Source organism: Sciurus carolinensis, chromosome 6 (assembly GCF_902686445.1).
Source record: "Sciurus carolinensis chromosome 6, mSciCar1.2, whole genome shotgun sequence".
NCBI classification, from domain to species: Eukaryota; Metazoa; Chordata; class Mammalia; order Rodentia; family Sciuridae; genus Sciurus; species Sciurus carolinensis.
The window spans coordinates 133,335,978-133,347,987 of record NC_062218.1 but is presented as its reverse complement, the minus strand read 5'-3'; the positions used below and the strand labels follow the sequence as shown (position 1 = coordinate 133,347,987).

The window sequence follows — 12,010 nt, the reverse complement described above, 5'->3', positions numbered from 1 at the left end:
CCCTTACCTGAATCCACTGTCTTGTCTATGCCTGCTCTCTATCCGCTCAAACTCCTCTGAGGCCAGCACCATCCCACTGTCTGTCTGGTTATCCTGTGTGGAGAGAACCAGCGAGGCTGTGGGCCAGGCGTGAGCTCCAGCCAAGAAGGGACTTCTGTGCACCTTCATTTTGCTGACCTAACACCTGTCCCTGTGGGAACTGTCGGGCTGGGGGTGGCCATTCTGTCACCTCCAGAGCATGCAGGTAAGGATCACATGTCCCCCCCCCCCCCCCCCATAGAGGGAGAAACGGGTCTGGCAGGAGCCATGCCTGGTTTATGGAACACACCATGCTGGAGGGCCTACAAGGTAACCAAGCATGTGCTCAGAGCACAGGTAGAACAGGAGCAATAGGAGAAATAGGGGGAGCATGTGAAAGAATTTTCTGGCAGCTCATAGTTCTTTTCTTTTATTTTTAAAAGATCCTCCTGGAGACACACATCTCGGTTTAGTGGGTCTTTGTTCCCTCTCAATTGTGACTTGGCGTGGTTTTCACTTTGAATTCCACTGGAGGGGAACTGCAATCTTCTCAGAGCTTGGGACCCTCCAAGGTCTTCGTTTGGCCCTGGAAACGCGAACCTGAGTCTGTGTGGTTTGGTGGAGGGCTCCCACTGTTGACCTGGCCGTCCAAGTGCCTTGGGCCAGTGCTCACTGACCAGGCCCAGAACCCACAGCCCCATCTGGATGGGAACTGGCACTGGAGTCCCGGCATGGCTCCTGACTGTGCACCACTGCAGCTTAGGTCTGAGGGCTCAGTGTCCTCGTCTACAAATGCACATACGGTCCAGCCTCACAGAGCTGTCTAAGCTTGACTATGCTTGACTTGCATCTGCGGACACAGGTGTCACTATCTGAGTGGGCATGGCGAGTTCTCCTGTTTCCTATATCCATTTTCCTCTTGTAGTGATACTGTCCTCTACTCTCCTGGTGGCACTAATTGCCGACCAGCACAGTCGGGGGTGAGGTTGTGACTTAGGCTGATGCAACAAGAACTATCTGAGGGGAAGATGTTTTTCTCCCGGGGGAAGAAGAGAGCATGGGGCTGCCAGGGAGGACAGCCTTGTGTGGGAGTGACGAGAACACAGGGGAAAGCAACTGAGAGGTGGTGGCTTTGTATGAGACCTGAAAGTACCTAAGATGCTCTATGGACTTGACATTTCAAGTGATTTTGCCAAGGATATACCTGCACCCCCATGTTACTGTGGCACTAGTGATAATAGGTAAGATGTGGAATTAGTCCAGGAGCTAATAGATGGATAAATGGATAAAGAAAATGTGATAAATGGAGTATTATTCAGCCCTAAAGAAGAATGAAATCTTGTCAATGCAGCAAAATGGAAGACATGATGTCAAGTGAAACTACCCAGACAGAAAGACAAATACAACATATTCTCTCTCATAGGTGGAAACTAAAAATAAAAAAATTACCTGAAAGTAGAATAGTGATTAATAGAGGCTGGGAAAGTGGGAAAGGGTGGATAAAGGAGGCTGGATTTGATTAGTGCATGCTATGTGCATGTATTAAAATATCACACTGAACCCCATTTATATGTACAATTTATACATGTTAATCAATAATAAAATAACATTTTAAAAAGTAGTTGACTTCTGTCACTTGCTTCAGGAATCTCTAATGCTTACCTCCCCTTGAGGTACCCTGGCCCTGATCTGAGGTGCACAGATCCCTCCCCGCACCCTTCCCTTACCACAGAGGCTTTGTACGTTGTTGGGGTCATAGGGAATTCTTCAAATGTCTTCATCTTGGAGGCACCCTGGATCTGAGTCCCTTGGGTCAGGTACCCGGGAAAGGACACACAATTATAATACCTGTGGGGAGAACACAGAAGGTGCTGGAGCGGCACAAGCCAGCTACCCTCCTAAAAGTTCCCTCTCACCTCTCTGTCTGCCTTCCTCTCCCTCGGGAGTCTGAGGCCTGGACACATCCCTGGTCCTACCTTAGATGTCCATCATTCAGCCCCATCCGAGGGACTCTGGGCACATCCCTCCCCTTCCCTGAGCTGCATTTCCTCACCTGCACAAGAGGGATAAAATATCCAAAGTCCACTAGTGGGGTGCACAGTAGCAGGAAAGTGGGGCCCACCAAGCCTGGGTGCAGCATGCAGCTGATGAGTGGTGAGTGTGGCTGGGCTGGGACATTGGGGCAAGGCTGCTGGTCCTGCTGCTAGGCCTGCCTGTGCACGCATGCATGTGTATGTAAGTGTGTGCACGTATGAGCACGCGCATGTGTGTTTTGGGCGGGTGTTGATGTGAAAGAGCTGGCAAGAACGAGCTTGCTGTTCTTGTCCCCTCAGCCTGGCCCTGCTCTAGGCTGGAGCAGACCTGGCAAGATTCTCAGTCCCATGTCTCAGCCAGGCTGGTGGGAATGTGGGTGGCGCAACCTCCTAAGGCTAAAATCCTAGGAACTTAGGCTAAGTCCTCACTTCTGAGTACTGGCTAGTGAGTGGCTGACTCTGCTTCCATGGTCTCTGCCAGTGAGTGATCACATCCTGGGAGGAGTCTGGGCCCCAAATCCGGCCCACTGGACATGGTCTTCCTGCAAGAAAATGTGACTGGAATGGGTGCTGCCTTAATCTGTGGTTTAGGGTGAGGTCGCCTTTTAGGGGAGGGGATTGGAAGTACAGAGAATTGAAGGTCAGTTGCCTTATTGTTTGGATAAGGGCTTGAGTGTGTCCCCAGAGGTACATGTGATGGAAGCTTGGTCCCCTGTGTGGCAGTGTTGAGGTGGTGGAAACTTTAAGAGGTTGGGCCTAGTACAAGGTCATTAAGTTATGGGGGCACTACCCTTGGAAGGTATTAATGTAGTTCTCTCCAGACCCTGGTTAGTTCCTAAGAAAATGAGTTGTTAAAACAAAGAGCCATCTTGGCCCCAGAATCCCTCTGGCCTCCTGTGCTACCATATACTCTCTTCTGTACATGCTCCTGCTATCATGATGGCCTCTGCCATGTGACTCCCCAGGGCTAAGAAGATACCAGCATCATGCTCTTGAACCTCCAGAGCTGTATGCTAAACAAACATCTTTTCAGTATAAAGTACCCAGTACTCAGTATTTTGTTATAACAATGGAAATGGACTAAGACACTGATGGGCAAACAGCAGGACTGAGGAGGCTCAGAGGAAAGCACAGCTGTAAGGCCACATGGCTCTGGAGGGCATTCATGACCCTACTTGTTGTTATTTAAATCATTCTGACATCCAAGTCATCTCTCAAGTCACTGTAAATTGCTTTCTTTGATGACGTGTGAGGATAAAATATACTGTCTCCAAACTGCTCCTCCCACTTCCCCAGCATCATTCCCAGACCCAGGGAAGGGACAGACCTTGCAGCCAGGCTGTGGCGGTGCATGCTGGGAGGGCTGTCCTCTGTGTCCTCAGCAGCCACATGCAGGGCTGTGGTGGATGCCTGCAGGAAGCTGCCATCTTCTGAACTCTGAGAGCTGCATGGGGCCATGCAGTCCTCCTCTTCCTCCTGGCAGGAATGTGGGAGGTGACCAGGGTCAGAGACTGTACCTCAGTCCCTACCCTGCACTCAGGACTGCTGGAGTCCTGATCTCTCCAATGGGATCAAGAGGGGCTGTGTGTGTAAGCCTGTGCTCTGAGGATTAAATAAGCTCTTGCCAGAACCCCAGCACACTTCAGCAGTGTTCAAGGCAGCACAGGGCAAGGTTGCTGAAGGTTTGCTGGGCCAACCTCGTTCAGCTCTCCCAACAGTCCTCTCAGGTCCCCCTTTGCAGACAAAGCAGGTAGGGTGGACTGGGCCTCAGCAGAGCATCCTCACTTCAGTCTTCGGGCAACCAGCGTAAGCATTTTACCTTTTCTTTGGGGCAGAACCAGACCCAAACTACCCTTTTCCAATCCCTGAGGCTCAGCTTGCTACCTGGTCACTCCTCCAGGTCCCAGAGCATGAGTACCACCAGGGAGGGAGGGATGCAGGATACACAAGTCCAGGACCTGGGTACTTGGTGGGTACAAGGAGGTGAAGGAATGCATCACCATTATGCCAAGAAGACAGGGGCTACCTTCAGGCTTGGGAAGGGCCAGCCTGGAGCTCCTCATGGGCAAGAAGGATCTCTGACCATCTGCATGGCACCAGGGGTTGTGCACACAAGAGAAAGATGCTCGGGTCTTCCCTTTGAGTGACTGGGTGTGAGAGATATGGGCTGTGGGGACTAAAAGGACAAGTTCAGGGTCCTGGGACCTGGATATGCATGACCTTTGCCTGGTAGCTGAGAGGTGGGCAGGGCTTAGAGGGGTAACCAGAGCAAGACTAAGGTCAGGGTCAGAGGTTGTAGTGGGACAAGGCAGAGATGGGGCTCACCTGCTGGCCCCCACTCTGAAGCAGGTCCCCCAGGATTTCCACCAGCTCTGAGAAAGCAGGCCTTGCTTTGGGGTCTCCTGACCAACAGCTCAGCATGATGCGGCGTCTGCAGGGGAAAGCTGGCTGCTGGCCTGTGATCTGAGCATGCCCTGACCCTTCCACCTGCCCACCCTAGCCCTCCTTTTCCTGCTGGATCCCTAAAATAGTTTTGGATGTGGTTTGAATGTGTTCCCCAAAGGTTCATGTACTGGTCCCCAGTGTGGTGGTGTTGAGGTGGTGGAACCTTTAAGAGGCAGGGCCTAGTGGAAGGTGATTACATCATGGGGGGGGGTCCACCCTCATGAATGGATTAAAGTTGGTCTTGTGGAGTGGGTTGGATCTCACAAGAATAAGTCCTTCTCAAGAGAGGAGTTTGTTATAAAAGGAGCCTAACCCCTCCCCAGTCTCTTGCTTCCTGTCTTGCCAGGCAATCTCTCTCTTTCTCTCTCTCTCTCTCTCTCACTTCCTCCCACCATATAATGATACAGCCAGAAAGTCCTCTACCAGAACCAAACAGATGCTGGTGCCCTGTTCTTGAACTTCCAAAACCATGAGCTAAATACACATTTTTTCTGGATAAAAATACACAGTATTTTTTGGTTTTGTTTTGCTATAGGAATAAAAAACAGACAAAGCTTGCCTCTTGCACTTCCTCTGCCTCCCTACTCCTGTCCATCACAGTTATGGTTACTTGACTGCCTGTGTGTCTGCCAGGGCCAGGGCCAGTCCAGCTCTATTGGTTCTAGCCTTCTTGGAAATGGCACAGATCAGGAGGGGAGTTGTCAATTGGTCAGTGGTGGAGTGAGGACCTGTCTGTACAGACCCCAGAACCATCCTGGCCTGCCCGTTTCCTGCTGCTGCCAGCATGTTCTACTTCCTGTGTCTGAATGCCATCCCTTGCCCCCATGTTTACAAGCCCCCCTCAGCACCCCCATAGCTGTGTGTCCTCTCTCTCTGCCTGTCCCCAGACCCTCCTCCATTTGTGCACACCCTCTTCCTGCCTACATGCCTCCACTGCCATCCCCCCTCCCCACCTGCTGCATCTGTACTCTTCTCCCCTGTGTCCATGCCCCCTGCCCCCCAGCACCTGCACATCCAGCCAGAGACTCACATGGCAGGAGTGGCCAGCTCTGGAGCCCTCATCCGGGTGCCATCTTTCAGTCGCTGGCAGAACTCCTCGTTGATCTGCACCCCAGGGTATGGGGAGGCCCCTGAGGGCAGGAAGGGACTAAAGTGGGTGGGGAGCAGGCTGCCCACTGCTCAGCCCAGCCTCCCAACTGCCCCTGTTCTATTCCATCCTCCCTTTCTCTTCCTCCTAGTAGCAGGGTGAAGATGGGGTTCACTCTGCTGTACCCACCCTGGGGCCCAGACAAGCTGTTGCCCTATCCTGCTCCACTCTGGTTGTTTATCTGGCTAAAGAAGGATGAGGCCACCCATTTGTTAAGGGACCATGATGTCCACATATTCAACATGGATTACTGAATTCACAGTTACCAGGATCCTTACAGGGGGTGGAACTTCACAGAACCAGTTTTGACAAAGCTACTCCTCCCTCTTGCTGCATCACCCAATGGCCTGCTGTGCCCACATCCTGGGATCTCCAACACATGGGAACCAAGCACCATGGGCCAGGCTGTGCTCGATTGCTGAATTGCTGTCCTCTCAGGCCTATCTACCCCACCTCCTTTGTTTATTATTATTATTATCATTATTACTTTGCAGAGGTGGGGCTTGAACTCAGGGCCCAGTGTGTGCTAAACATACCCTCTGCTACTGACCTACATCCCTAGCCTCTACTTCCTTTCATATACCCTGGACCCTTCCCAGCACCTCTTGTTCACACAACAGTTCCCAAGCTCCTAGATTCTTCCTGTTCTTTTATTTTCAGTAACAGCATTTATCATTGTTGCCATTGGTGATACTTTCTTGTTCGTTGCCTCCCTCCACCCTAGAATGGGGACTTTATCGTGTTCCTATGAGGGACTTGTGTAAGTAAGTGTGTTCACTGAATGAGCACCAAGCTCCCTCAGGGACCCAGGGAGAGGTAGAGGCTGTCATGTGGAACAAGGCTTTGCCCTACAACAGGATCCAGGTGATGCTAGGATGGAGGCGAAGTTCTCTAGGAGCTGGGCCAAGATGGGGAGAGGCAGGGGGCTTTTGGTGGCACATGAAAAACACCTGCCTCAGAATGATCCAATAGCTTGCTCCAGGTGCACACTTCCAGATGCCCAGCCCTTGGCACCAGAAGGGCTGATGATACAACCTGGAGCTGGTGATCCCTCTCCCTACCCCAAGTTGAACACCTCATCCTGCACTCACCCAGGGAGAAGATCTCCCACAGCAGCACCCCGAAGGACCAGACATCGCTCTGTGTGGTGTACACCTTGTCAAAGATGCTCTCAGGGGCCATCCACTTCAGGGGCAGCCGGGCCTGGGGGCGATGGAGGGAGGTGTGTTCCATGGGAGGTAGGGAACAGAAGACTGAGGTCAGACACTGGAACAATCTTTCCTTAGTTCCTTCTGCTCGGATCGAAGCCTTGCTCTTGCAACTATTTATCTCTGTCCAGGTCTCCTTCATTCTGAGCTTTCTTGTGGGGGGTCTTGTATCCCTTCTCCAGTTCCAGATTCTCACTCTTTCCCCCAACACATATGATCCATCCACTCACTTTGTCACCACACTAGAGGCAGAGTGGCAGTTCCTGACCCCTCCTCCTGGGCTCCTGATATCTCTTCCTCACTATCTGTCTCTTCCTCTCATGACTTCTACCTTGGAGCCCGTGAGGGCTTCTGCTTCCAGCCCAGCACCCCCACCCCCTCTCTTCACAGTTTACAGAGAATGCCTTCTGTAAATGTACACCTGACCACTTCCTTCACCTGCTGTCACACACCTGTGAATTAGAATGAAGGACAAAAGCCTTCTGTAAGGGACCATGCTGGGCAGGGTAGCTTTCACCACACATTCTGAACTCATTCTGCTCATTTCCTTCCTCCAGTCTTCTTCCCACCTCTCCCTGGAGCAAACCCCTAATCAGCTGTGGCTGTTCATTTAGACACCTGCCTCTGAGCTTCACCAACAGGACACATGCTGCCACCTGAGCATGGATGAACTTTTCTGTGATGGCCCTTGCACCAGGCCTGCCCATCTCCAGACAGACCACCTGGGCTCCTCTACACACCCAGGGCAGGCATGGAGTTGGTGTCCACCAAACAGACCAAGGCACTGGGCAAAACAAGTTCTGATTGGGGCATTGTAGTCCCTGCTTGTCACTTCCTGTTTTTACTTTCCTACCCCAGGTTGCCTTCGTGGGCAGGGTCACTAGGGTCCTCTGTAGGTTCAGTGGGGGCACCGGGAGCAGTGAGTCCCCCAGCATCTGGGCAGGTGGCCTGGCAGACCAAGGAGTCCATGTCACCCTAAAACAGCACTACCCCTCCTGCTCCTGGACAGGAGGTTTGTGGTCTCATTCTCCCCATCTTCCCAGATCCCCATCGTCCCTCCTCCTGCACTCACGCTGCCCTTGCGGACGTAGTCGGGGTCTTTGTAGATGTCCCGGGCAAGGCCAAAGTCGCAGATCTTCACTATGTCGCTTTCTGACAGCAAGATGTTTCGAGCAGCCAGGTCTCTGTGGATGCACTAGGGTGCAGGGAGGTGGGAGTCACTCAGCTCAGACCCTGGGTGACAGCCATGCCTGGAGCTCCAGAATGCCCCAGGGGGTGCCCTTTTAGATTCCTGCTCCTTTGAGGAAAGATTTCTGTGCAGCCCCAGGACTCATGGAATTGTAGGGACAGCAGAGAAAGTCAGGGAGACTGATTTCATATCCAGCTCTGCCACTGACTAACCAGGGGACTTGGAAAGTGAATTCTCACTTTGCTCTCAGTTTCTTCTTCTGTAAAATGGGAGAGACAGTAACTAATTCTAGGGCCATTTTGGGGTGAAGTGAGGACCAAGCACACATATGCATCCTATTGGTTTTGCACTTGTCTCCCCTCCACAGGGCCTGATGGGGGTTTGGGACATTCACCTTGCGGGAGGCCAGGAATTCCATTCCCCGGGCCACCTGGAAGCTGTAGCAGACAAGGTCTTCCATGGTCAGTGGGCTCAGCCACAGGTCTTCCACTGCTCAAAGGAGGGAGGTGGGCTCAGGGTAGTCTCCTCCATAACTTCCATCTTCCACCCAGCCCAAAGAGAACATTTATTCACCTACCCTGACTACATACCTCCTGGTCAGGTCCCTGAGGCCTCAGGTACTAGCTAACAACCATATAAACCCATCTTCTGACCTTCACCTCCGCTCTTTCTAGGATACACACTACTCCCAGAGCAGTAAATACTGTTGTACCACTGGGCCTCTGTACCTGCTACATGACCCTCAACTGCTACCCCACCTTGTTTTCAATGCAAACTCCTATTCATCCTGTGATGCCCAAATCAAATATCAAAAAGCTCTGTGAAAATAACCGCTGAAGTGTCTTCCCTTCCTAAGGCAGAGTCCATTACATGCTTTATTATAGAAGCACTGCCACCAGGTCCCCAGGATGTTATTCTAGTCTGCCTGATCATGAGGTATTACTGTGCCAACCAGATTTTGGGCAAGGGGAAGCTGGCGCTTACCTTCTTGTACAGGAGGAGCCCGCCCCGCCCCTCCCTTGCCCATCAGGAACCGTGTGAACAGGGCTCTGTCGCTGCTCCCCGACCTTCTCCGATCGGCCTTAGCGCCCTCAACCATCGCGTGGAAGCGCCTTCGCTGCTCGGGAGACTTCTCCTGCAGATGCATAAAGTTGGTCTGAGGGGGCCCACCTACCCCCTATGGAGGTGCATCCCATTTCCACCCTCAGCCCTTGGCGCCCACCAGCTCTCCAGCGAAACTCCGGCTGCTGGTTGGGGTGGTTGCTTACCGCGTAGGGGTTGAAGGCCTCTCGCTTGGCGCGCAAGAAGTTGGAGAGGTTGCCGTACTTGCAGAACTCCACAATCACCATGAGGGGCCCTGGGGTAGGGTGAAGCAGAGTAAGGCACTTGGTGACTGAGGGCAAGCTAGAGGGACAGAAGCGTAGCAAAGTCCAGCCCTGACACTTCCACTGCCCACTATCCCTCCTGCACCCCACCCCACTCCAATCTTGCCAATCCCAAGCCCAATGGGCTCCTTCCATCCATAGCGCTAATGAGCCCACTCGTATGGTGAACATCCCCTTCCCCCAATTGCCCGATCCTTCCCCCAAAGAACCCCGTTCAGTACCGTTGGGTTTGGTACACGCCCCCAGAAGGTTGACCACGTTGAGGTGGTTACCGATGTGGATTAGGATCTTGAGCTCCGACATCAGGGCACGATGTTCACTAGCCGTGGCGCCCTCTGGAGGGGATACAGGGGCCTAGCATGGCGTGGGACCTGCCCTGGCCTCTTTCCCAGTCGCTGGCCATCTCCTCCCACGCCACTAAGGCACGGTCAGTGCTAGGGGGCAATGGGGATGGGGTGGCGGCTCCAGGTACCTAGCACATCCTCCTGGTCACATTGAGGCCTTGCTCTGATTCCCACTGCCTCCCTGCAGATTCTTGGGTGATATTCTGTCTCTCAACATCAGTTTCCCTTCCTGCATCCAGTGCCTCTAAAGAGCTGCTGCTCTTCCTCACCCAGTTGGGCAGCCCCTTCTACCCACTTGACCCCACACCTTTCAGCATTTTCACAGCCACAGTGTCACAGCTGCTGCCTTTGTTGATGCCAAAAGCTGAGGCTTCCACCACCTTCCCAAAAGCTCCATGGCCCAGGACTCTCCCTGTGGAGGCAAGGAGCAGGTTGCAGGTGAGCTGTACAGGGCTGAGAGAGGAGAAAGGTGGGTAGCAGGGGTGACCTGTCCTAGGGCCAGACACAGGCAGGACATGGGGTGCCTCTTTTGACAAACAGGAAGAGTGTATGGAGAGGGAGCCTTGGAGAGAGGGAGAGGAGAGGCAGACAGGAAGGACTCGGTATCCTCTCCAGGCAGGTGTGATACATCCATCCTGCTCAGAGCAAGGAAATGACCTAGGGGCCTGGGAACTGGGGGTGCTGGCCAGGGGTTCTGGAGGATGAAGGCCCAGATGGAACAGGTCAGGCCAGGTGGGGATCAGGCAGTCCTTCCTGGCAGGAGTTCTGAGAAGGGAGGGATTTCTGGCACTCTAATGGGGCCCATCCTGGAGCAGCTGATGCTGCCTCTGCCAGGCAGGGCATGGTAGCTTGGGGTAGGCTGGATGGTGGCCTCACCAAGGTGCAGACGTTCCCGGGGAAACTCCCACTGGCTGGCATCATAGGACAGGTATTCACATTGTTCCTCCAGAGGCACCTCCCCTGGGTCCATGATGATGGACAGGTAGCCAGTCTTGATGTCTGCATGTGCAGGCTGAGGGTGGGAACAGCTCATTGATTTGGTCAAAACCACTGTGGCTTGGGCAAAACTTTGCCTGCTATAGATAACACTGTTTGGGGCTCAATGAAGGAGGGTCTGACCAACAGATAATCTTTGCTCTTGCTGGGTGGGGAGGTTTCCAGGGAGAGAGACTGCCAGACAAACCCAGATGAGGAACTTACTTTTATACTTAAGGGCTAGCCAGGGTGGGAACAGGGTGGGGATACATGCAAGAAAGACCTCATTAGTCGCTGGGAAGAGGCTCAGCAGGGGGAAACACCCTCACCCTTCGCATGTTACAGAAGATGAGGAGGAGGAGGATCCAGAAAAAGACGGCAATGACCCCAGTGCCAACGAGGATCACGATTTCCATGCTGCCTTTGTCCTCGGAGCCTGAATGGGAAAAAATATATGTGAGGGAGGAAAGGCTATACCTTACCTCTTCTGATAGGCATGACTTGCATGGGATGGGACAAAAGAAGGCTCCAGTTAGGGGCCTGGGGTGACTCTAGGGAGCAAAGCATAGGCCGGACCTTCCACTGCCACGCTGGCGGAAGAGTTCACGCAGCCCTTGGCATTGCACACGCTGCACAAGTAGCGACCAGCGTCCTCTTCGCGCACGCGCTGGATGCTCAGTTTCTGGTTCGAGTCAGCCAGGTCGATTCCTGGCGGGTGGGATGGAGATTCCAGCTCAGGTGGATCTAGGGGCATCGGCTTTAAAGACCTCCCGACTCCATTGTCTCCAGGGGTCACTCTCCTTACCAGACTCTTTCTCCAGCACCCTTTCATCTTTGTACCACACAATACTGGGCATGTGCGCCCCGGCCACTGGGCACCTCATCTCCAGGGAATCACTCACGTTCACCAGGAGATCTGTCAAGTTCTGCGTGAGCCGAGGAGCTTCCAGGGCTGGGCGTGGGGGTGGAGAGAGAGTTAAGTGAAGGCACAGAAAGCAAAGGTCACCTTGGACCCCAGCACTCCAGGCAGGACTGGGAGCAGGGGTGTGGGAGATGGAGGTGCAAGGGTGAGATGGGTTGCACAACACTGAAGGAAGGGTCAGGGATTGTGCATGCAAGCGAGGGTTGCGCACCTCAACGGCGGGACGGGGCTGGGCAGGGGGCTGCTCCTGCAGTCCCAGGCTTGCACATGGACTACCCAGTTGCATGCTGGGCTGGGTGCAAAGGCAGAACAGCGGGAGCTAGATAAGAAGCGTGGCCCTCCCT

General features: G+C 53.4%; 1 protein-coding gene across 2 annotated transcripts in view; it reads right to left on the bottom strand.

Moving 5' to 3' along the window:
• The window catches only part of Flt4 (fms related receptor tyrosine kinase 4), a 46,649-nt gene that overhangs the window by 7,820 nt on the left and 26,819 nt on the right, over window positions 1–12,010 (bottom strand). For both annotated transcript variants that reach the window (XR_007109164.1, XM_047556505.1), the window contains exons 14-29: window positions 11,550–11,696; window positions 11,321–11,452; window positions 11,074–11,180; window positions 10,646–10,781; window positions 10,077–10,181; window positions 9,647–9,760; window positions 9,309–9,397; window positions 9,025–9,175; window positions 8,435–8,529; window positions 7,924–8,046; window positions 6,735–6,846; window positions 5,527–5,626; window positions 4,377–4,482; window positions 3,379–3,527; window positions 1,746–1,866; window positions 8–93 (exon numbers count right to left, since the gene is read on the bottom strand). Coding sequence is in view for 1 of the 2 variants with exons in the window: in XM_047556505.1 (XP_047412461.1) it covers window positions 8–93; window positions 1,746–1,866; window positions 3,379–3,527; window positions 4,377–4,482; window positions 5,527–5,626; window positions 6,735–6,846; window positions 7,924–8,046; window positions 8,435–8,529; window positions 9,025–9,175; window positions 9,309–9,397; window positions 9,647–9,760; window positions 10,077–10,181; window positions 10,646–10,781; window positions 11,074–11,180; window positions 11,321–11,452; window positions 11,550–11,696 (1,873 nt within the window). In the remaining variant the exon portion in view is untranslated. The remainder of the gene's footprint in view (window positions 1–7; window positions 94–1,745; window positions 1,867–3,378; window positions 3,528–4,376; window positions 4,483–5,526; window positions 5,627–6,734; window positions 6,847–7,923; window positions 8,047–8,434; window positions 8,530–9,024; window positions 9,176–9,308; window positions 9,398–9,646; window positions 9,761–10,076; window positions 10,182–10,645; window positions 10,782–11,073; window positions 11,181–11,320; window positions 11,453–11,549; window positions 11,697–12,010) is intronic.